A 25958-nucleotide genomic window follows, 5' to 3' on the forward strand; every position below is an offset into this window, starting at 1 on the left:
GAAAATGGGGGATACGTTCCCTGAACGTGCCCCCCATATTCTAGAAGATCCAGAGTCGGCGTGGGACCTCACGGATTACAGCGGATTACAGCGACCGTAATTTCTTTATTTTCAATAAATTGGGGAAAGAGGAATGTTTCGGGGAGTTTTTTTTTCAAATAAATTTTTTTTTGTCTTTTTTTTTTGTCTATTACTTGACTGGGTTAGTGATGTCGGGTATCTGTTTAGATGCCGTGACATCACTAACCCCAGGGCTTGATGCCAGGTGACATTACAGCTGGTATCAACCCCATATATTACCCCGTCTGCCACCGCACCAGGGCGCGGGATGAGCTGGGGCGAAGCGCCAGGATTGGCGCATCTAATGGATGCGCCACTTCTGGGGCGGCTGCGGCCTGCTATTTTTAGGCTGGGAAGAGTCCAATAACCATGGCTCTTCCCACCCTGAGAATACCAGACCCCAGCTGTCCGCTTCACCTTGGCTGGTGATCTAATTTGGGGGGGACCCCACGTTTTTTTTTTTTTAAAAAAAACGCCTGGGGAGCCCTCCAAATTGATCACCAGACAAGGTGAAGCTGTCAGCTGTGGTTTGCAGGCTACAGCTGTCTGCTTTACCCTAGCTGGCTATCAAAAATGGGGGGACCCCACGTCGTTTATTTTAATTATTATTTTTTTGGGGGGCTAAATACAAGGCTAGGCACCCTTTAGTGCCACATGAAAGGCACTAAAGGGCGCCAGCTTAGAATATGCAGGGGGTGGGACGTTATATATGTTTGACATGTATCCATTCATCCATTGTAGCATTTTAGGCTGTGCGCCCACAATCAGGATTTGCAGCGTTTTGGGCGCAGAGTGTTTTCCCTGCGTCCATAACGCTGCATTGTGCAGTAGAAGCACAGTGGAAGGATTTTTAGAAATCCCATGCCCAATGTGCTTGCCCAATGTGCTTCTTTTCTCCGCCACATAAACTGACCTGTGGCGCAGCTTCCCGAGCCTCAGCATGTCAATTTATGCTGCGGAGATGAGTGTTCTCTGCAGGTAGCATAGAGCTCCACAGCGGCCTGAACCCAAATCGTGGGCATGGGCAGCTGCGTTCTCCCGTGGACAACACTCACATCTCTGCAGGAGGCTAACACTGTGTACTAGACGCCGTGTCGCTGGCTCATGGCCACATAGCCTAAAAGTGAGACATTGGTTGCTACAGCAACATTTTTGTGAAGTACCTGTGGATTCAAAATGCTTATTATACTCCTGAATAAAATACAGTTTCCAAAATGGGGTCACTTGTGGGGGTTTCTAATGTATAGGTACCCAAGGGGCCCTGCAAATGTGACATGGTGCCCGCAATTTATTTCAACTTTTCCAGAATTCAAATGGTGCTGCTTCCATTCCAAGCCCTCCCATTTATCCAAACAGAGGTTTTTGGCCACATGTGGGGTATCCCTGTGCTCATAAGACATTGGATAACAACCTGTTGGGTCCACGGTTTGTTGTTGTCTCTTGAAAAAGTGAGAAATTTGATGCTGAAGCAACATTTTTGTGAAAAAAATGAAAATTTTCAATATGGCAACCTAAGCTTATCAAATTCTGTGAAGTATTCGTGGATTCATACTGCTCACTATACACCTAGATAAAAGCCTTGAGGTGTCTTGTTTCCAGAATGGAGTCACTTGTGGGGGACCTCCACTGCTTAGGCACCTCAGGGGCTCTCCAAATGCAACCTGGCGTCCGCTATTGATTCCAGCCAATTTTGCAGTCAAATGGCACTCCTTCCCTTCCGAGCCCTGCCATGCGCCCAAACAGTTGATTTCCACCACATATAAGGTATCGCCAAACTCAGGAGAAATTGCACAATAAATGTTATGCTGAATTTTTTCCTTTTACTCTTGTAAAAAAAAAAGCTACCTGGTTGAAATAACAATTTTGTGGTAAAATTTTTTTTTTTTTTTTTTCATGGCTCAACGTTATAAAATTCTGTGAAGCACCTGGGGGTTCAGGGTACTCCCCAAACATCTAGATAAATTCCTTGAGGGGCCTAGTTTCCAAAATGGGGTCACTTGTGTGGGGTTTCTGCTGTTTAGGTACCTTAGGGGTCCTCCAAATGTGACATGGTGCCCGCAATCTTTTTCAGCCAAATTTCCTTTCCAAAATTCAAATATTGCTCCTTTCGTTCCAAGCCCTCCCATTTGTCCAAACAAAGGTTTCAGACCACATGTGAGGTATCACCGCGCTCATAAAAAAGTGGTTAACAAACCTTGAGGTCAAATTTTTGGAATTACCTCTTGAAAAAGTGAGAAAATTGATGCTAAAGCAACATTTTTGAGAAAATTATTAAAATTTTCAATATGACAACGTAACGTTAACAAAATCTGTGAAGTACCTGTGGATCTAAAATGCTCACTATACCCCTAGATAGAAGCCTTGAGGGGTCTAGTTTCCAAAATGGTGTCACTTGTGAGGGGTTTCTTCTGTTTAGGTACCTTAGCGGACCTGTAAATGCAACATGGTGCTCGCAATCTATTTCAGCCAAATTTGCTTTCCAAAATTCAAATATTGCTCCTTCTGTTCCGAGCCCTCCCATTTGTCCAAACAGAGGTTTCTGACCACATGTGGGGTATCGGCGCACTCATAAGAAAGTGGGGAACAAGTTTTGGGGTCCATTTTGTTGTGTTAGTTCTTCTAAAAGTGAATAAATTTGGGTTAGAGCAACATTTTTAGGTAAAATTTAATTTTTGCTTTTTTTCATTCCACATTGCTTTTGTTCATGTGAAGCACCTGAAGGGTTAATAAACTTCTTGAATGTGGTTTTGAGTACTTTGGGGGGTGCAGTTTTTATAATGGTGTCACTTTTGGGTATTTTCTGTCATCTAGGCCTATTGAAGTCACTTCAAATGTGATGTGGTCCCTAAAAAATGGTTTTGTAAATTTTGATGTAAAAATGAGAAATCGCTGATAAACTTTGAACCCCTCTAACTTCCTAACAAAAAAAAATTTTGTTTCCAAAATTGTGCTGATGTAAAGTAGACATGTGGGAAATGTTATTTATTAACTATTTTGTGTCACAGAAATCTCTGGTTTAACGGTATAAAAATTCAAAAGTTGAAAATTGCTAAATTTTCAAAATTTTTGCCAATATTCAATTTTTTTCTTCAATAAACGCAAAAAATATTGTCCTAAATTTGGTACTAACATGAAGTCCAATATGTGACGAAAAAACAATCTCAGAATCACCGGGATCCGTTGAAGCGTTCCAGAGTTATAACCTCATGAAGTGACACTGGTCAGAATTGCAAAATTTGGTCTGGTCATTAAGGTGAAAATTAGCTCCGTCACTAAGGGGTTAAATAAATAATTTAAAACAAAAAAAACGTGGGGTCCCCCCTATATTGGATCACCAGCCAAGGTAAAGCGGACAGCTGGGGTCTGATATTCTCAGACTAGGGAGGTCCACTGTCATTGGACACTCCCCAGCCTAAAAATAGCAGGCCGCAGCCGCCCCAGAAGTGGCGCATCCATTAGACGTGCCAATCCTGGCGCTTCGCCCCAACTCATCCCGTTGCCCTGGTGCGGTGGCAAACAAGGTAATATATGGGGTTGATACCAGATGTGTAATGTCACCTGGCATCAAGCCCTGGGGTTAGTGATGTTACGCGTCTATCAGATACCTGACATCACCAACCCAGTCAGTAAGAAATAAAAAATAGACAACAAAAAAAATTTTATTTGAAAAAACACTCCCCACATTCCCTCTTTCACCAATTTATTGACAAGAACAATCAAATCCGGGTCCGGCGTAATCCAATAAGGGAGGGGGGAAAGGGTCCCACGGCGATCCATACTATAGTCACTGTCCCAGTAAGTGAAGAACAGAAGGTTCCCCATTGGCTGGGAGAGCTGTGCAGTGACCTGAGCTAACATCAATAGGTCAGCCCAAGTCACTGCAGGGGATGACGAGCGGTGCTGTCAGGAGGATAGATGAGATCATTACCTGCTGTGATCATCTCCTGCAGTCCTGCCATCATCGCTGTCACTGCCTTCTATGCCCGCCGCGTTGTCAGCAGTATCGCGAGAGCCCGTGACGTCACCGCTAGTGACAGTCTCGGGCCGCTCGCGAGACGGGCATAGACTGCAGTGACAGTGGTGACGTCAGGAGGCAGGAGATCGTCACAGCAGGTAATGATCTCACCTCCTGACAGCAGCGTCCGTCATCCCCGCGGCTGCACGCACTGCAGTGTGTCTGCCTGCACTGCAGGGTGACAAGCTGCTGATACTGCGGGCAGACACTAACACACTGCTGTGCTGGCAGCGGCGCGGCTGGAACGGGACACAGACTGCATGGGCACCTGGAGGTCACACGGAAGTGCTTCTGTGCGGCGTCCAGGGAGTGTGACGTCTGTGTTTGCTCTGCTCCGCTTCCTCTTCCTGGCATAATGACATCACTTCCTGCAAAACCGCAGGGAGCGATGGGCATTACCGCAGGTAAATCGCGGCTATACCGGGGGTATACAGCACATCATTTGCTACCTGCGGTATACCCCCGGTATTTCGCGATTATATTACAGTGAATTGAGTGAAATACCGGGGTTATTCTGCAGGTACCTGCAGAAAATAATGGACATGCACATTTTCTCAAGAAAGTTTCTCAAGAAATTCTTCACAAAGAATTTTCTTGAGAAAAAAAACGCAACATGCGCACAGCTATTTTTTTTTCCCATAGGTTTTGCTGGGAAATGTCTGCAGAAAGATTTCAAACATTTCTCAAGAAATTTCCGCAGCAAAACCGCGGGTAAAAAGGCGGGTAAAACGGCCTAGTGCGCACATAGCCTTAAACAGGCAATTAGCAGTGAATGCTCCTCTTAACATGTTTTAGTACCATTCCTATGTCTATGCATAAAACAGTTAATGCTGCCATGCCATTAACAGGTGTGGTGCTGTAAGAAGTGTGAAAGGCAATTTATAAAATATATCTATATATCATAGGCACTGCATAGTTACTTATGTTGAAAAAAGACCTAGGTCCATCTAGTTCAACCTCCACCAGTTCTACATTTGTCACTAAGTCATTTATAACCAACAATGTTGTGTACTGAGGAAATCATCCAGCCCTTTTTTAAAAGCTGTTATAGTATCGGCCATTACTACCTCTTGTGGTAGGGCATTCCACAGTCTGACCGCTCTAACTGTAAAGAACCCTTTCCTATTTAGCTGTTGGAATCGCTTTTCTTCCACTCGCAGTGAGTGCCCCCTGGTCCTTAGTATTGTCTTTGGAAGGAAGAAGTCATGTGTCAGTCCTTTATATAGACCACACATGAATTTATACATTTAAATGAGATGTCTTCTGATCGGTGGGGATCCGGGTCCTGAGACCCCACCAATTGGTCAAAACACCACACTCAAGTCCACAGCTCCTGAGCGGTGTACGGGCTCAAAAGAACGTCCGTAGGTCCCGCTTTCTGGTAGTGATGTAGACCTATAAACTTACTGATAATCCTGAACGCCCCTTTCAGCACGCAGCTCATGCAGGAGCAGTGGTCTTCAGGGAGGATGGAGGTCTCAGGGCAAGGACCCCAACTGATCAGACACACTATGCAGCACCTATTATATAGAAAATGACAGATTCCCTTTAAGAAAAAATCCTAAGGAAAGATACTGGAGCACACATTCATTTCAGGTCTGGTAAATGCCAATTGTTATAGACATTAAAGAGAGGAAATAAGTGGTGCACCGAGTCTTTAAGGCAAAATACTTAACTAAGTAAGTAACTAAAAGCTACCATGACATCTCCATGCTGCATGAATATGGTGGCCATACGGTATGCCTGTACATGAACAATCCCCATACAAATCTGACGCTCCCAGAAACCATGCGTCACGTCCCTACCTCAAGCACGCACATAAAGAAGTAGATGCATATACACCACAGCCCGGCGTTACCTGCAGCCCCCCGAGTTATGCACGCACGGTGACATCTGTGTGGGATCCCATTGTAGGATCGGCCGCCCCGCACCACAGCTTCTCAAAGTAGCTTCATCTAGTTTACTTAAACTGTTGCTACCGCAAATACGGTCTTGGCACACATCCACCTCCCTGCCTACAGGATACCCGTGTTTAAACAAACCTCCTTCATTATGTGCCTCATTAAACATAGAAAATATTTTTCCAGACAGTTGCTCAACATCAATGTTACCACTGCTCCAGATCATTGTTATACATGATTGGAAATGTAACCGCGAGCTGAAGAGGCTCCTCACCGATCGGAAAGTGAGAGCCGTGATCACATCACTCATCGCGGCCTGACTATTGGGCCAGAAAAGCTTTCAAAGTTACATCATTTATTTCCACACAAGACGGTGACAAACATTCTGCGACTTTCACATCAGTGTCACCCTGCACCGACCGCGTGGGTGTAGCGGTGCCAGGGCGTGGTGACCCCGCTAGTCAAATTCATGCCATTAACTGGGGTCAAATTGGTGGCAAAAAGAAAAAAGAGAGGTATGTATACAGAAGGGATCACCTTACAATAGTCTTTATTTATAGATTACTTATTGTAAATGACTATTTATTAATGTTCATTCAGGTGCTATTTTTGCACATTGTTTACACACTGCTTTGTTTTTTGCTAATCCCTTTAACATTTTTTGCACATTATATTACACCAGGTACATGAATAGGTTCTTTATTCTCCATATTTATTAAGAGCGCTTATATTGTGGGTTTTCCTGTAATTACCTAGTGCATATTACTGCTTGTGATCGGTTAATATTTGGCCTAATACTGGTTTTGCCACTTACAAATAACTGAACTTTACTATGCACACTTAAGGGAGGAATGTGTCAGCAGGTTTTTGCTACCTTATCTGAGAGCAGCATAATGTAAGCAAAGAGATCCTGAATCCAATGATGTATCCCTTCGATTACTGGCTGCAGCCATTCTGATACAATCAGAACTTTTAGATTTACCATGTAGCAGAGCTGACAGAGCTGCACCCGCCCACACTAGGCGCTCTATAGAGATTGTACACTGACAGGGAGGTATCAATTAGAGAAGGATTGCCATGAGCATGACATAGTTCAAAAATGATAAGGGTCCTGCTGCTTAAACAAACATAGCAAGTAAACAGCAGATCTCACTGTGACAAGAAGAAATGCCTGAATTTCCTGTGTTAATAAATGCAGCATGCTGTGTTTAAGCTTACATAGCAAAAACCTGCAGACAGATTCCCTTTCATAGAAACTGGCATTTATATACTGTATGTATTAGGGTGTTCATATTGTGGACTTTTATCAACTGCCCATTGTATATCATTGCTTGTGTACAGTTATCATTTTCTGTAATATAGGGGTAGCAGATTGCTTGAGGCTCCGGACATACACATGGGGTGGACCTAAGTCCTATGTAGACTAGGTCGGCTCTGTGATATGGCCATTTTTGTGCCTCTACAATGTTTTTAACCAGTGATTGTTTTTGTTGTGTTGTCATATTTAAAGACTATTTTAGAGGTGATCCCTCAGGGGGTACATCCCTCCTCCCCCCTCAAAAAAAAAACAACTGCCCACAAGTGCCTATGTAAAGAACAGAGCGGCTGCAGACATTTTCTACCGAGCGCTACCGGCAGTCGATGCTTTAGAAACACTTCTTCATCCCCTGAGTGAACTGTCTCACACTTTATTATTCTGACTCTGACATTCGTGACCGTGGCTGACATCGGGCTGTAACCGCTGACTCCCATCGCTCCATCTTTCTGGCATCTGTCCTCCTCCTGCTGACAAGGTCCATGTCCTGGAAACACCATGTCACTCATCGCTTTTCTGATCTATTCCTCGCCTGTATGAAAGAAGCAGCAGGGATAAGAGATGAGACGTGGAATCCAGCCAGAGGTCTGCCGGCAGCACAAAGTGGGAAAGGCCACTGGTGGAGCGGAGGCTTCGGAAACCACAGACTCCTCGCACTTTATTACTTTGGGAAATTTGTCTTCTCACGACACGGTCTGAAATCCTACTTAAAAGGTTTATCCACTTCCAAAAGATTACTACTCCAGAGGATCAAGGAGGAAAGAAAGAAATGGCAATTGCCTACAGGCAGTGGTAATGTGATGTTGTTAGTGCTGCAGTCAATCACTTAGCAGGCATATGGGCTCAGAGATTGGAGGGCAAGTATCATTTATTTTTTGCCACCCTGAGATTCTGGAGCAATAATCCTTGAAAGGGGTCAATCCCCTATAAAAGGAAGGTTGATTAGGCTGCTTTCACACTACGTCTTTTTAACATGCGTCATGAACGTTTTTTTAAACGCAAAAACGGATCCAGTGCAAATGCGTTTTCATTTCAATGCATTTGCAATGGACTCGCGTTAACATGCGTTCACCTGCGTTTGCGTGCGTTATAGTGAGGATCCAGCGACTTGCAGTTTTTTAACTTTTTTCAAAAACGCTACTTGTAGCGTTTTTGAGCTGCATCCAAATACTGCAAATTGCTGGATCCTGACTATACTGCACGCAAACGCATGTGAACGCTGGCATGCTGATAGACAGGATCCTGCTTGCTCTACTGAGCATGCCCAGAAAGCAGCCTCGCGTGATCAGTCCCTCTCTCTCCTCTCTTCCCCGCCTGAGAGCGGAGGACGCTCGTAACCAATGTAAATATCGGGTAACCGCGGTCTTAGTTACCCGATGTTTATCTTGGTTATCTGTGCAGGGAGCAGACAGCCGGCTCCTAGCAGCTGCAGACGCTTGTAACCAATGTAAATATCGGGTATCCAAGCAAGTTACCCGGTTTACCTTGGTTACGAGCCTCCACAGCTGTCAGATGTCGGCTCCCAGTCTTTCACGTTCAGTTCCCCTCACTCCCGATCACATGACTCCAATGCCCACCCATAAACTTAAAGTGACAGGATCCTGCAAAATAACACATGCGTTTGCAAGCGTTTTTCTCTGCAAAAACAGGATCTGCTTTTGCAGAAAAAAAAAAAACGTTCATGACGCATGCTAAAAAAACGTAGTGTGAAAGCAGCCTTAATAAACAGAAATAACCTCCTAAAAGAACCAAATTTTGGAATAAAGAGGAGCTGGTGAGGAAACATTAGTAGCAAGAGGACATTGATATCTGACCATACACTCAAGATAGCAGCACTGAATGCTTCTTGGCAAAAATGAAATCTCACAATCCTTACCATAAAACTACAGATGTTCTCTATGGGGATAGTGGAGTGAGTCGCTGCCATCCACCCCTGGCGGTGACATGTCGCGCAGGTAAACAACAGGATTACAGCTATTTAGCATGAAGAGTCACCAAGGGATCCAGACTAACCCAGAATGCCCCATGTAATGTATGGAAATTATCTGACGATCATACTCTACTACAGAAGGTTAGGGGGATTTGGCTTTCCGGTGACATTTCAGGGTGATGGTAAAATGCTAATGTGACCTTCTCTAAATGTTTGGATGCACATGTCCAACTGTTCCAGGTGTCAGTACTATTTGCACAACTTGCTGTTCAACAAGGAGCTTAATGGCAAAATTCACAACAGGTGATCCATGAATCGCCCAATACATCTCGGGGGTTCAATTACCGTATTTTTCGGACTATAAGACGCACCGGACTATAAGACGCACCCTGGTTTTAGAGGAGGAAAATGGGAAAATAAAACTTTAAGCAAAAAATGTGGTCATGACACACTGTTATAGGGCGAGGATCTGCTGCTGACACTGTTATGGGGGTAATGTCCCCAAATTCTCTACTAAGGTACCCCATCCTGGTAATGATCCTCCTGCCTTGTATATGATCCTGCTATAAACCCCCATCCAGCCTGTTCACATGCCCCCCCCCATCCAGCCTGTTCACATGCCCCCCCCATCCAGCCTGTTCACATGCCCCCCCCATCCAGCCTGTTCACATGCCCCCCCCATCCAGCCTGTTCACATGCCCCCCCCATCCAGCCTGTTCACATGCCCCCCCCCCATCCAGCCTGTTCACATGCCCCCCCATCCAGCCTGTTCACATGCCCCCCCATCCAGCCTGTTCACATGCCCCCCCCATCCAGCCTGTTCACATGCCCCCCCCATCCAGCCTGTTCACATGCCCCCCCCATCCAGCCTGTTCACATGCCCCCCCCATCCAGCCTGTTCACATGCCCCCCCCATCCAGCCTGTTCACATGCCCCCCCCATCCAGCCTGTTCACATGCCCCCCCCCCATCCAGCCTGTTCACATGCCCCCCCCCATCCAGCCTGTTCACATGCCCCCCCCCATCCAGCCTGTTCACATGCCCCCCCCCATCCAGCCTGTTCACATGCCCCCCCCATCCAGCCTGTTCACATGCCCCCCCCATCCAGCCTGTTCACATGCCCCCCCCATCCAGCCTGTTCACATGCCCCCCCCATCCAGCCTGTTCACATGCCCCCCCCATCCAGCCTGTTCACATGCCCCCCCCATCCAGCCTGTTCACATGCCCCCCCCATCCAGCCTGTTCACATGCCCCCCCCATCCAGCCTGTTCACATGCCCCCCCCATCCAGCCTGTTCACATGCCCCCCCCATCCAGCCTGTTCACATGCCCCCCCCATCCAGCCTGTTTACATGCCCCCCCATCCTGCCTGCTCATATACTCCCATCGTGCTCATATACCATCCTGGTATATGGCCTGTATCCTATAGCACAGAGAAAAAAATAAACGTTTATACTCACCTTTTCCTCACTCCCTGCAGCACCGATCACATCTTCCTCTCTGGCACGCTGATCTGTGTGTGTGGAGCCGTTCCCCTGCAACATCGCGATGTCTTCCTGTCTGTGCCGATCAGCTGACCAGCTCAGCACAGATCAGCTGACCGGCACAGATCAGCTGACCGGCACAGACAGGAAGTCATCGCGTGCAGCAGGGGGGCGGCTCCACACACGGGGACGGGTGAGTACACTGATTCACTGCACCCCGCGCTGGTAATGACGCGCGGGGAGCAGTGAATACAGCCGCACATGATCACTCCAGGCTGTAATTGCCAGGGGTGATCATGCCGGCTCTTTACTATGCGCGCGTCCCCGCTCATCCTTCCGCCCACCTGTCAGTGCCGGCTTCAGCGCTGAGAGATGGGCGGGAGGATGGGCGTGCATATGTAATGAGCGGGCCCACGTGGTCACGAGCAGGCGCTGCTGCTGCCTGCTCGTGCCCCCGATGACCCGCAGCACCCTCATTCCCAGCCGCAGCCCTATAGTCAGACCATAAGACGCACCCCCAACTTTCCCCCAACATTTGGGGGAAAAAAAGTGCGTCTTATGGTCCGAAAAATACGGTAGAATTGATATTTAAACAGTCCTCCTCATCATGCTGGTCACATATTGATATCATGAGTCCAAGACCACACCTAACAATTGATCAGCACAGTACCTCGCCATTGTATAATTGGTGGAGGAAAGTTGAACTAGATGGACCTAGGTCTTTTTTCAACCTATGTAACTATGTAATTGTGAGGCATCACGCAGGATGTTCCCAGACTGAAGTGGCCACAGAGCTTACAGTGTCACAGAGTATCATCAGTAGGTTGTACAGAGATACAGAGAGACTGGAAGAGTCACAGAAAGGCATAGAAGTGGATGTTCTTTGGCAACATACCACACCGATGACAGCTTCGTTGTGATCAATGCCCTTCGGATCTGGATAATGAATGCCACACAACTCCAGGCACATATAAAAGGTGTATCTGGTACTTTAACAAGATTATAAAAAGGGGCCTAAGGACTAAACAGGCATGTAGTTGCCTAGCTCACCTGCCTATTGTGCCCAGTGCTATTCTTCAGCAACACACAGAGGTCCTGCCAGCGTTACAACAGAATGGAGGCTTCTTTGCAGCTTTGCTCGGTAGACTGTGCGGAACATCATGCTGATAGGCAGCGGGGAGTCAGCTGTCAAACTGTGGGAAGCCTGCTGTCAATCAGCATGAGATCAGCTGACCCGTCCTGTCTACAGAGCAGAGTGGATGAGAAGTCATCGCTCTGTTGACGTGATATCAGTGGAAACAGCTGAATCACCGGCAGGAGCACTCTGTGACCACTCTGTACAGGCGAAGAATGGCACTGGACACAACAGACAGGTAAGTAGAAACTACCGTATTTTTCGGACCATAAGACGCACTTTTTCCCCCCAAATGTTGGGGGAAAGTGGGGGGTGCGTCTTATGGTCTGAATATAGGGCTGCGGGGAATGAGGGTGCTGCGGTGGAGCGGGTCATCGGGGGCATGAGCAGGCTGCAGCAGCGCCTGCAGTGACCACGTGGACCCGATCATTTAATATGCACGCCCATCCTCCCACCCATCATCTCTCAGTGCTGACAGGGGGGGCGGGATGATGGGCGAGGGATAAACAGCCGGCCCACATGATCACCCCTGGCAACTACAGCCTGGAGTGATCATGTGCGGCTGTATTCACTGCCCCCCGTGCATCATCCTCAGCGCGGGGTGCAGTGAATCAGTACACTCACCTGTCACCGTTCCCCTGCAGCATCGCAATGTCCTCCTGTCTGTGCGGTGGCCACTGAGTGGAGACTAGCGGTGCGCACAGCGATGACGTCATCACTGTGTGCACGTGTCCACACACAGCCGCCGGCAGCCAGGAGGACATCGCGGTGTTGCAGGGGAACGGGGACGGCTCCACTCAGCGGCCGCCGACAGCCAGGAGGAGATCGCGGTACTGCAGGGTAACGGGGACGGCTCCACTCAGCGGCGCTGCCGCTGACACAGACGGGAGGAGGAGCGATACTGCAGGGAGTGAGGTGAGGTAAGGGGAGTATGAACGTTTATTTTTTTTTATGTGCCACACAATGCGGGCCGTATACCAGCATGGGGGTGTATAGCAGAATGGGGTGTATAGCAGGATGTGGGTATATTATGAGCAGGATGGGGGTATATTATGAGCAGGATGGGGGTATATTATGAGCAGGTTGGGAGTATATACTGTATATACAAGTCAGAAGGATCATTACCAGGATGGGGTATCTTAGTAGAGAATTTGGGGACATTACCCCCATAACAGTGTCAGCAGCAGATCCTCGCCCCATAACAGTGTGTTAAGATTCCATTTTGTGCTTAAAATTTTATTTTTCTATTTTCCTGCTCTAAAACCAGGGTGCGTCTTATGGTCAGGTGCGTCTTATAGTCCGAAAAATACGGTATATGCCTGTTAGTGCTTAGGCACATTTTATATTTTAAAACGTCCTGGATATACACTTTAAGGGAGGTGAGAGGCACCTAAGTGTGACAGCAAACCGCTCAAATACATTTACATCAGCGTGGTCTGTGTGCTAGACAACCTGCAAGGGTACCTGACAACACCACCAGGCACAGGCGTCATCTACGCTGGACGAGGGACCAATGGTTCACTGACGAAAGCCAATTCACATTAAGTAGAAATGATGGCCACCAACGATGTTAGAGATGTCAAGGAAAGCGATATGCATCAGCCACTGCAGTCACCAGATGAGACTTTGATGGTGGTGGTGTCTAATCAATACAGAACTGCCTACACTTTGTGAATAGTACAGTGACAAGCCCCTGCTGCTTGAGTAACATCATTAATCCTGTCACTGTCCCTTTTTTCATCTTAATGGTCGACAATTCTCCAACTCATAGAGGTCTCATCATTAGGGAACGGCTGCTGGAGATTGGGGTAGCTCAAAAGAAGTGGACTGCACTTTCTCCAAACCTGTGGGATCAGCTGAGTCACTGTGTAGAGGTTCATAGCTCTGTACCCCAGAACCTCAATGACCTGAGGGCCGCCCTTCAAGAAGAGTGTGATGCCATGCCTCAGCAGACCATAGCTCAACTTGTGAACAGCAGAAGACGTCGCAGTAAAACTGTAATCGATGCTCAAGGCCACTTGACAAGTTACTAACACGCTGACTTTTTTAGGTGGTATACCCAACATGACTTCCCCTGCGCCCGCTTGCCGCTGTAGACAGCGGTGAACACCAATCAGCGTGAGGCACAGTAGACATGATGATGTCACATCATGGTGTGTCTACTGTGCAGCGTCAATGCACCAGAGGCCGAAGCAGAGCGCCAGGGGAACAGGAGCGAGGTCAGGATGTGTGATTTGCTGTTGTTTTTTATATTGGATGTTTGTATTTACGTAGGAGGCTGTGTGGGGGCTCATGTTGTATTTAGGAGGGAGACTATCTGCAGCTCATGCTGTATTTAGGAGGGAGGCTATGGGAGGGCTCTCACTGTACATAGGAGGCTATGGGGGGGCTCACACTATATAAGAGACTATGTGGAGGCTCACAGTGTATATAAGAGGCTATGTGGGGCACAGAAATGTACGGTATATAAGAGGCTATATGATGGCTCAAACTGTATATATGAGGCTAAGTGGGGCCGATAATGTATATAGGTGGATATGTGGGAGCTCATACTGTATATAGGAGGCTATGTGGGGCTCATAATGTATATAGGTGGATATGTGGGAGCTCATACTGTATATAGCAGGCTAGGTGGGGCTCAACTGTATATAGGAGGCTATGTGGGGCGCTCATAATGTATATAGGAGGCTATGTGGGGCTCATAATGTATATAGCAGGGTAGAGAAAAGGGGAGTGTCCAGCAACAAAACATCCTGTTCTCTACTTTAATGCAGGTCTATTTTGTCAAGTGATACATCGTTGGAATCGGGGTCTCTTTGCCTACATTATAGTGATCTCAGATAAGGTAGCAAATACCTGGTGACAGATTCCCTTTAATACACTGTTCTGGGTTTTTTTATAAAATCTACAACCTATGAAAGAAAGATTTATGAAAGGAGATCAGTCCTTAAACACAAGTCACTAATCGCCCAAACAAGTGTTCATAGGAATGTTTGCTCCTGAACGCTGGCCTATGTAAACCTGGCAGTAGTCGGCCAACAAACAAGAAAATGTATGATGGTCTTTACAGGACTCTTACTTTAGGTACTATAGGTAAGTGGTTACTGTATATATCATTTAATAGAGCGGAGCTAAAAATCACCTAAGCTGCAAGATCCAGGAAAATATATACTAATCAGGTGTTACATATACATTTTCTAAACTTATGGTCGGATTAGCCCCTGTAACAAAACAATATGCCAGATTCTTGTGAAACCGGACTAGAAAACTTGAAGAGCGCAGTATGTCAGAGCCCCTCAAACCAGGCTAAATTGACAAATCCAATGCAAACCATTTCTTTCAAATACTGAAAGTGACCACCAGCCATGTCCCTGAAGAGGAGTGCCACTGCGGTCTCCAGCGCTGAAGGTGAAGACCACTACCAGTCCGTGGCTCTGAAGAGGAGGACCACCTCGAGCATAGCTCAGAATGCGAGGACCATATTGTCCCCAGCACAGAATGTGAGGACCACCATCCCTGAAGGTCATTTTATGTGAAAACAAAACAAACTGCATCAATCACACAGTGCCGTACACCGAAAAGAACAGAGAATAAATAATGTGCATTCAGTTGCCTTTTAGTCTGCCTTACATTTTGAGTCCCTATCTGTATGTCTTTGGAGTGTGGGAGGAAACCAGAGAACCAGGAGGAAACCCACACAAACACAGGGAGAACATACAAACTCCTTGCAGACGTTGTGCTTGGTGGGATTTGAACCCAGGACCCCAACATTGCAAGACTGCAGTGCTAACCACTGAGCCACGGTAATTCTAGAAAAGTAGTAGCTGGGGTCAGTGTGGATGGTATACCCACCTTCTTTCCGACAAGGTATTTCAGAGCCCCATTCCCCAAATCAAGGTATTACCCTGCCATGTTGGAATAAGCCCTTACAAGGGACAATCACACTGGCAAATTACATTTTTGGTTCCAATGATAAATACCTGGTGTATATTGTAGGAAAAAACATACGAATCCATCTTTAATCATTGATCTTGATAATTTGTGATTCTGTAAAGGTCCAGTCACACATAACGAGATCATTACTACGTCACAGTTTCCGGATCGTTGTGAGCTCGTTGGTGAGATGTCACACAGTCATTTTCCCGACGACTTTAGTAACGATGCAGCGACTTGTATAACGATCTCGTTGGTCGTTGGGACCCTGTCACACAGCAGCTATGTAACGATTCCAATCTCGAATAGGGGCGTAGTGTTTGATGCTGTAAGCCACGTAGGCGCGCATATGCGTCGCCTTTTCCACACCCCTCCGCTCCGAATGGTGCACAATACTGCGTTCTGATTGGGCGGCCGGCCTAGAAGGCAACTTTGTATCGCTTCATCCTTTGTCCCTTTTTGAGCCTTGCTTTGAGGATTGAGCCTGCGGCTCCACCCAGATTCATTCGTACTTTGTTCCCGGTTGCTTGCTTGCTTTTCGGATTGAAGCTCCATCTGCACCCGGATTCATCCCTCCTTCCATCCCATCCCACAGTTAGGGGTACTTTGCACGCTGCGACATCGCAAGCCGATGCTGCGATGCCGAGCGCGATAGTCCCCGCCCCCGTCGCAGCTGCGATATCCTTGTGATAGCTGCCGTAGCGAACATTATCGCTACAGCAGCTTCACATGGACTCACCTGTCCTGGGACGTCGCTCTGGTCAGCGACCCGCCTCCTTATTAAGGGGGCGGGTCGTACGGCGTCACTGCGACGTCACACGGCCAATAGGAGCGGAGGGGCGGAGATGAGCGGGATGTAAACATCCCGCCCACCTTCTCCCTTCCGCATATCCTACGGGAGCCACGGTGACGCCGGTAGGAGACGTTCCTCGCTCCTGCGGCTTCACACACAGCGATGTGTGCTGCTGCTGGAGCGAGGAACAACAACGGACCATCGCGTCAGCGTAATTATGGATTACGCCGACGCTACACCGATGATATGATTAAGACGCTTTTGCGCTCGTTAATCATATCATCTAGGCTTTACACACTACGATGTCGCCTGCGATGCCGGATGTGCGTCACTTTCAATTTGACCCCACCGACATCGCACCTGCGATGTCGTAGTGTGCAAAGTACCCCTAAGTGTTTGCTTACTGTTCTCAGCGCCAACCAATCGGTGCAGAGGGGGCGCGGAAAAAGTGACGCAACTACACGCCTATGTGTCACACTTTAAGCTCTCATCTAGGTAGTTAACGAGATTGTTGGTAGGTGTCAAACATACAGATCCATCCTGCCCAGAAGGACTCCAACGAGCCAAAAATGTCCCAGGACATTCAGCAACGACCAACGATCTCACAGCAGTGTGCGGATCGTTGGTACGTGTCAAACATAACGAGATCGCTGGTGAAGTCGTTTCATCACAGAAACTGTGACGTAGCAACGATCTCCTTATGTGTGAACTGGCCTTAAGTATCACCGATATCAGCAATACGATCAGTAGGTGACGTTCATAGAGATAGTTACAATAATCATTCCTTGAGGAATGACTCAAATTAATCATCAATGGTAATAAATATTGTTCTACTACATGTAATAATAAAAAATCTAAAATTGAAACCGTGCCAAAAATTCAAAGCACAATTCCTTCAATGAATATCAATAGCTTGGGTGTTAATTAAAAAGTGGCGCTTCAACCCGTTACCATCACATTTCCTTTACAGCACCGTTCTGGTGTAATGCTAAATACAGATCTACTATGGCTGGATGTGAAGGAAGGGTAGCGAGCCCCTGGGTGAATCCACTGACAGCCATCGCCCTCCTCCTGACAGCAAAGCTAGTGTTATATAGGTCACACTACAGAGATGAAAGTAATGAAAGCCTCCCCATCTGATCACAGTGTATAGCGGTGGTGATCAACCACAGGCAAAACATACACACGCAACAGGAAAAGATAGTACATTAACAAAGGGAGTGATGACATGCACTGATTACAGCCGGCCTCTGCTGACACTGCAAGCAGCTGATTGGGGGGCTGCCGGCTGTCAGACCACCTCTGATCTCATATAGATGACGTACTGTGCACAGGGGGTCATCAATAACAGATCAGGGGGTCCGATGGCCGGCAGTCCCAACAATCAGCTTGCAGTGTCAGCAGAGGCCGGATGTAATCAGTGCATGTCATCACTCCCTTTATTAAAGGTTATAACCTATTTATTTTAATTCACGCAGAGACCATTGGTGTAATGATATCTCCCAGTGGATTTTAGCCATAACGTATCTGTACTGAATCTCCACGAACCACTTTGTAGCTATATGTTTGATATCTGTCAAGAAACCCAAGAACCTGGGATAAAGATTCCACTTTAGGCTACAAATAATGTTTTTAAAAATATATTACAAAAGCTGCTGCAGCACATTGCACAAGAATCCCCAATGTATAATGATCCTCCAAAAATCTGTGACTATTAAAGGGAACCTGTCAGGTGCAATATGCACCCAGAACCTCGAGCAGTTCTGGGTGCATATCAGTGATTCCTGCCTAACCGTCCCTGTACACACTAGCATAGATAAAGAGATCTTTACAAAGTGTTTCTAGAGATTTTTTATCGTATGCTAATGAGCACGGGGACTAGTCGCAAGGGTGTTTTTGTTCCCTTGGCTAGCCGACCCACATAGCATGGTAGCGCTCCCGTGTGGGTGTACTAATATGCTAATGAATACGCTGCAGCATACCTCACTGTTCATGGTGGCCGGCGGAGGATGGATGCGTTCTGCGCATGATCTGGATTACCCTAGGCTTCCGATCATGTGCACTAAACTGATTCCAGGTGTAAGCTTCCCAGCTTCAGTGAGGTACAGTGCACATGAGCGGAAGTGCTGAGGACGCATCCATCCTCCGCCGTGAAGAGTGAGGTACGTGTGTGTCGCTGCGCATTCATTAGCTTGTTAGTACGCCCACAGGGGTATGCTAGCATGCTATGTGGGCCGGCTAGCTAAGGGAACGAACACCCTCGGGCCTAGTCCCCGCACTCATTAGCATAAGATATAAGATCTTTAGAAATACTTATTCTAAGGGGTGCTTCACACACAGCGAGCTCACTGCCGAGATCGCTGCTGAGTCACGCTTTTTGTGACGCAGCAGTGACCTCATTAGCGATCTCGCTGTGTGTGACACTGAGCAGCGATCTGGCCCCTGCTGCGAGATCGCTGCTCGTTACACACAGCCCTGGTTCGTTTTCTTCAAAGGCGCTCTCCCGCTGTGACACACAGATCGCTGTGTGTGACAGCGAGAGAGCGACAAATGAAGCGAGCAGGGAGCAGGAGCCGGCGTCTGACAGCTGAGGTAAGCTTGTAACCAAGATAAACATCGGGTAACCAAGGTGGTTACCCGATATTTACCTTAGTTACCAGCCTCTGCAGCTCTCACGCTGCCTGTGCTTCCGGCTCTCTGCACATGTAGCTGCTGTACACATCGGGTTAATTAACCCGATGTGTACAGCAGCTAGGAGAGCAAGGAGCCAGCGCTAAGCAGTGTGCGCAGCTCCCTGCTCTCTGCACATGTAGCTGCATTACACATCGGGTTAATTAACCCGATGTGTACTGTAGCTAGGAGAGCAAGGAGCCAGCGCTCAGTGTGCGCGGCTCCCTGCTCCCTGCACACACAGCGGTGTGCGCTGGTAACTAATGTAAACATCGGGTAACCATACCCGATGTTTACCTTAGTTACCAGTCTCCGCAGCTTCCAGACGGCGGCTCCGTGCAAGCGCAGCGTCGCTTGCACGTCGCTGCTGGCTGGGGGCTGTTCACTGGTCGCTGGTGAGATCTGCCTGTTTGACAGCTCACCAGCGACCATGTAGCGATGCAGCAGCGATCCTGACCAGGTCAGATCGCTGGTCGGATCGCTGCTGCATCGCTAAGTGTGAAGGTACCCTAAAGCTCTCTTTATCTATGCTAGTGTATACAGAGACGGTTAGGCAGGGATTAGCAATATGCACAGAACTGCTTGTGGCTCTGGGTGCATATTGCACCTGACAGGTTCCCTTTACATACTACATATTCCTAGTACTACAAAAGCTCATCCTCACTCCAAGCGTCACCATCCTCAGTGGCCTGGAAGCCAAGCACACATACAGGGAAATCATTTTGTTTTTCGTCGGGATGTCGAGGCCATCTCATCAATGACATTCCTATGGAGAATCTTTACGGGGTTGTTCCCTTTCGATAAAGGTTTTCCTCTAGCTGCAGGTTCTAAAAAACAATAAAAAAACAAAAAAAACACACGCTGTACTAATTTTCTGCAGGTCCACCAGCGAGTTTCCACCGCTGCCCCCAGTGTCTGGTATTTGCAATGGCGCTACCATAACCTGACAACACTACAGCCAATCAGTGACCTCAGCGACTCTGCCAATGTAGACAGAACGTGCAGCTCTGAGCTGTGTAGATCACTAATTAGCTGCAGCAGTGTAGACACAACATCGGTACTGCAGGCTATGCCAGACATCCAGAGCAGCGGAGACTAACAGGTGGGCCTGGGGAAGGGGAGTACATTGCAGCTTCTTTGTAAATTAAAAAATGCAGCTGGGGTAGAAACTTGTAATAAAAATAAATAACTAAAATAAAGTACACCCTCACCCGATGTCTGTCAGGACGCTGCCCTCACCCGATGTCTGTCAGGACGCTGCCCTCACCCGATGTCTGTCAGGACGCTGCCCTCACCCGATGTCTCTCCAGAAGACGTATTTACCCAGGACGTCCTAATACGTGGGTGGCTGAAAACTGCTGGGGGCTGACATATTTCAAATCCTGGGGCAATAACTAAATAAGGATTACCTTTTTGCTAAATAAAACGTACCATATTTACCATATTATAAGACACACTCTCCCCCACCCCCACCCCCCCACCATGGCATACCGGGGTGGCGGCGGTGGAACGGGGTCACAGGAGACAGGGTCAGCGATACTGAGGGCTCAGAGGAGGGGGTGTCACTGCAATGGAGTGGCTCAGGAGGGTCACAGGATGGAGGGTCGGCGATACTGCAGGCTCCATTGATCTCTCGGCGGTCTCCATTGAACTGTCGGCGGCTGACGCGATGAACGTCAAGAAAACGGCTGCGGATGCCAATCTGCAAACGCACCATTTTCCTGAAGTCTATCGCGCCAACCGCCAGCAGTTCAATGGCGCTTGCCGCCGCAACACCCCAGAGCCTGCAGTATCAATGACCCACCATCCACTGATGCTTCTTCTGAGCCGTGACACCCTCTCCTCCGAGCCCGCAGCATTGCCATCCTTATCCCCTGTGACCCTCCTGACTCGCTCCACCACCGCCGCTCCCCCTGGTGAGTTAATATAAGATGCACTAGCATTATAAGACGGACCCTCATTTTAACATTAAAAATTATTTTTTCCTATTTTCCTCCTCTAAATTTGGGGTGCGTCTTAACCCAGTGCGTTTTATAAAACAAACAATATGCCATTTAGCAAAATTGGTCATATTTAAATGTACTTTACGTGTTATTTATTTTTATGACATTTCTTGGAGTACCCCTTTAATTGAAAGAGAGCAACCCATTTAACCGTTCAACTTAGGAATGTACATTCAAAGGGTTTTTCTCAAAATCAGTTGTTCCCTATCCATCGGGATCTTGCATACAGAGGTATAATACATACACAACTTCTGCGCCAATCATTGTCAAAGACACTGAGGGAAATGGAGTTTGTATACTTGCTTTATCCATCAGTCCCATAGACAATGAATGGAGCAGAACCCATTGAAGGTTGGGTTCTGCAGGGCCCAGCAGTCAGACTTCTCCCCAGGTATAAAATTTTGGTAAAACCCCTTGAACGCTCACAGTCTATACAGTGCCTGGTATTCGTTTCTCCTATAAAATAGTGATCAGGTAGATAGATATTACGTTAGCAAACCATCCAGGCAGTACTCGCACATCGTAACAATGTGAATGTGTTTGTTGACTGTGCATTTTTTAAATAAAAAAAAAAAATCTCTATAGTCTAAAATGTCAGCAATATTTGTGGGTTAACATGCAATTTTGCCACATGGAACATTATCCTACTATGTAGCTCCTTTTTTGCAGATCACATGATGAATGGCTACATGAGGACAAGTAGAGAGAAAGTCGTCTTTGTCGCATATGGTACAGAATTAAATGTCAGTAATAATATATTGCATCCTCACACTCACCATTTCAGCCTTGACCTTCTTCAGTCCTCGATTATCCAGTTCAGGATCATCATTTTCGGATTTTATAACATTCAATGCATTCCCACTGTCCGTTGCCATTCCCCCACCCATCTGTTCTACTGAAGTTCCCATAGTTTCCTGCACAGAGTTTCCACGGCCTCCAACTCCAGGGGGCGGCTGGAGAATGCCAATGGGCTCCTTGTCCACACTTGCCCCAGGTACCTCACTCTTGTCCTTCTTGGCCTTTCCGCTTTCTTTTTTAGAGCTAGATGAGCTGCGGGCTGCCTTACTGGATTTCTCTCCTCCCTTGGAAGGAGCTGCTGCCGAGGAGGGGACTCCAGAGTTTCCCCCGTTATCTGCAGAACGTCCTGACACTTCTTTTTTGTTTGCTTCTCCAGATGGGAAAAGTCCAGTGGAGGTCTGACTACTCCTGCCTCCATCCTTGCTACCTTTACTCCTCTTTGATTTGGATTTCGACTCTTTAGTTTGACCACTAGGTACAGGTGTCACAAACTTTATGTTATCGGGGAGCGTGGCCACAGCGTTGGGGGCTGGAAGGCCCACCTCTTTAGATCCTGACATCTCAAGTTTCTGCTGGTCCTTCTCTAGATCCGCATCCAAGTCAATAATCAGATTGCCCACTCCAATGTCCCATTCATCACCGCTATCGTAGGTCTCCACGGGATTTGTGTCCAGACCTTTCCCTCCTGGTGCGCCACTGCTCAAGGACATCTTAAGTGTCCGCACCCTCCTGAGGCCTTAGGTTTTTCCAGGTCGGGGATGCAGTGTCAGCCTCTCTACTCTCCAGCCTGGATCGGGTGTTTTAGCCAAATAAAGGAACAGATGTACAAAAGTTTGAGGTTATAGAATCACACTGGATCTTTGAAGAGACGGCATTCTAACTGCAAATCAAAGAAAAAAGTGTCACTAAGAGGCATTCATACCGCATACAATGCAGAAAATGTATTCATAAGGCACAATATAAAGACAATAAAGTTACATAATTGCACAAAGAACATTTGCTAAAACATAAGCTTTAACATAACTAACATGGATACATACACACAAAAAACCTGTTGGCTTTTTCTAGCTGTTGGGGAAGTTTCTTCTTTTGTTAAAGGGCCATTGTCATATTATAAAACAAGCTTATTGCTAGGATAGGCCATCACTCGGGGATCAGTGAGTCCGAACACAGCGTCCCCCAATGATCAGGAGAATGAAGGGTGAGGCTTATCCACTAAATAAAGAATGTAAAGTATGTCTTAATCTTTAGCCAGTAGTGTGGTGATTATTTAGTGTTTTTCTAGTGAACACACCAACCAAGCTTTAAAGCGGCGCTGTCACCAGATTTCACAATACAAAGTAGCATCATTATTAATTAGATCTGTTAGGCCCGGTGTACTTATTTTACAAATCCTTGTCAGAATAGCCATAAAATCATCTTTCAAAGTTCCAGTCAATCTCTAACCAATTAGCCCGACTGCCAGCTCCTCATCGTCCCTCCTCCCTCCTGTGATCTCACACTGCTCAGTACAAGCTGCATCGGTCAGTCAGGGTGGGCGGGCAGAGACTGAATACACGTCAACTAAGGAGTCATTTGTTTATATAGCTGGACTCAAAATGCTAAGTTCAGCATTAGGATTAAAGAGCCATTTAGGCTAAGTTCACACAGGGCTCTTTTTGGTAAGTTTTTGCTGCGTTTTTTTAGCTGCAGATTTGCCTTGGATTTATGCAAATCCATGCTAATAAAAAAGCTGCTTTTTACAGTACCAGCAAAGTCTGAGATTTCTGACATCTCATTTACACACACACAAACACATTAGGTTTTTTTTCTGACTGTTTTGTCAAATACCTGTGTTTTTGGTCAGGTTTTTAAAGAATGAGCATGTCAATTCTTTGCTGCAGATTTGCGGCGTTTTTTCATTCATACAACCCATTTTGTAGAAAGAAAAGCAGCAAATCCGCACCAAATGTGCCGCAAAAACGCCACTAAAAAACGCATGAAAAACACAGATGACTCAAAGGAGATTTCCTGCCACAAGATCAGGTTTTGGTCAGGAAAAATAAACTTACCAAAAAAGCCCTGTGTGAACATAGCCTTCTTCTTAAATGGATTTTGACAGTAAATACAACAGTCTCATTAGGTCCAAGACATCTATTTAAAAATGTATACAGTTTGTACTGTACAATAATTCTAATTAAAACAGTCGCACTAGAGACCATCGATAGGGTTAGGGCTACAGCTAAACATTTGGTTACAATAAAACTCCTGGAATGGATGTAATTCTTTTCCTATTTGTGCAGTACATGGCCGCGGACACCATTCTGTTGACAGAGCGATGATGTGCAGCAATGCAAATGAGTACTTCCAGCTGCTGGCAGCACCAGGAACAGCTGGTCAGCGGGGTACCCTGTGCCGCCCCCCACCGATCAGACATTGATGACCTACCCTAAGGATAGGTCATCAATGTTAAAGCACCAGTCCAGTGGGGGCTTTCACCGCTGGAGTGGTGCTTCTACGAGAGTTCCCTGACCGTAATGCTATGCTCACCCTCCGATGTCTTTATCTTCTATCACCCCTGCTACTGTCGGGTTCCGGTGATTTGTGACCTGCCGACAGCTGCAGTGTTTCATGGAGCGCGCAGGAGGTCAGTACTCAATGTATCTCTAGGACAGCCTTATTTTGGCCTTGTTCTGCCTCTCATAGAGGTACATTGGGAGCACGAAACGTAACTTCTGACTTGTGGCTAGCCAGAAGTTACAGTCACAAGATGGAAGCGCAGGACCGGAGCTGCGCCAATAAAGGTTGAAAACACCATAGGGGAAGTATAACGCTGGGGCAAAGGACTTATATTTAAAGAGGTGGTTCACTACTCAACCTTAGTGGTCACATTGATGTAAAGGTCATTAAGAAGGCTTTTGTCAAATACCTTGTGTAGTGAATTCTGACACTGAGCGGCGCTATTGTGGTCCGCTCATCCCCATCATGTGACCTCCCGACCTCCATGACCTATTACATCCGGTGATGTCACATCAACTTCCAGTTGACCCGACATCACTGAGGCCGGCCCCAGTCTCCGTGAATCACTGGGCTGTGGGTGGAATTTCACCGCTTATCAGTCACAGCCCAGCATCGCTCCTAGTTGCAGCACTCTGCAGCAAAGGAGATGCTGGGCTGTGATGAGCAGTGAAACTCCGCCAACAGCACTCTCAGGGAGGTTGGGACCGGCCTCGGTGACGTTGGGTCAACTGGTAGTTGACGTGACCTCACCATATCCCAGAGGTCATGGAGCCCGTGAGGTCACATGATGGGGATGAGCGGACCACAATAGCGCCGCCCAGAGGCAGAATGTACTACACAAGGTATTTGAGAAAAACCATCTTTATGTGCTTTACAGCGATGTGGCCAGTAATACAGAGTAATGGAACACCTCTTTAAAGCACCTCTCCAGAGATGGGGGGGGGAAGAAATCCTCCGCTGGAGTGGTGCTTTAAATCATCAAGATACACTCTGAGGCATTATTCATATGTTCATGAACCACGTACGTTTTCTAGCTAGGATTTTCACGAGAAGAACATGTGCCTTCTAGGCTATGTGCGCACGTTGCCGATTTGGTGCAGACATTTTCTGCATCAAATCTCCACCTTCGTGCAGAGAAATGCAACAAAAAAACACTTGCGTCTTTGTGCCAAGCGTTTTTCTTAATGAAGCTAGTGAGTGGAAGGGCTAAAAAAACACACCAACAACTGACATGATACAGATTATTTTCTGCACCAAATCTACAAAGGAAAAAATAAGCAAAGTGTGCATAACACTTTAGAAATCTCAAAGAAAAACATGCAGATTTGTGCCAAAATCTGCACCAAATGAGCATAAAACATGCACTGTGTGCACACAGCCTTAAAGTTTACAGGGGAATTTACATTTTTTTTATTAGCTGTGTG

General features: G+C 47.0%; 1 protein-coding gene across 2 annotated transcripts in view; it reads right to left on the reverse strand.

The window, feature by feature from the left end:
• Nucleotides 1–25958, reverse strand: part of LOC142303842 (zinc finger protein 609-like) — a 147653-nt gene that overhangs the window by 96433 nt on the left and 25262 nt on the right. For both annotated transcript variants that reach the window (XM_075345631.1, XM_075345630.1), the window contains exon 2: nt 22014–22915. In XM_075345631.1, the coding sequence (XP_075201746.1) occupies nt 22014–22745 (732 nt within the window). In that variant the 5' untranslated portion in view covers nt 22746–22915. The remainder of the gene's footprint in view (nt 1–22013; nt 22916–25958) is intronic.

The sequence above is a fragment of the Anomaloglossus baeobatrachus genome, chromosome 4, assembly GCF_048569485.1.
Source record: "Anomaloglossus baeobatrachus isolate aAnoBae1 chromosome 4, aAnoBae1.hap1, whole genome shotgun sequence".
Classification (NCBI taxonomy): domain Eukaryota; kingdom Metazoa; phylum Chordata; class Amphibia; order Anura; family Aromobatidae; genus Anomaloglossus; species Anomaloglossus baeobatrachus.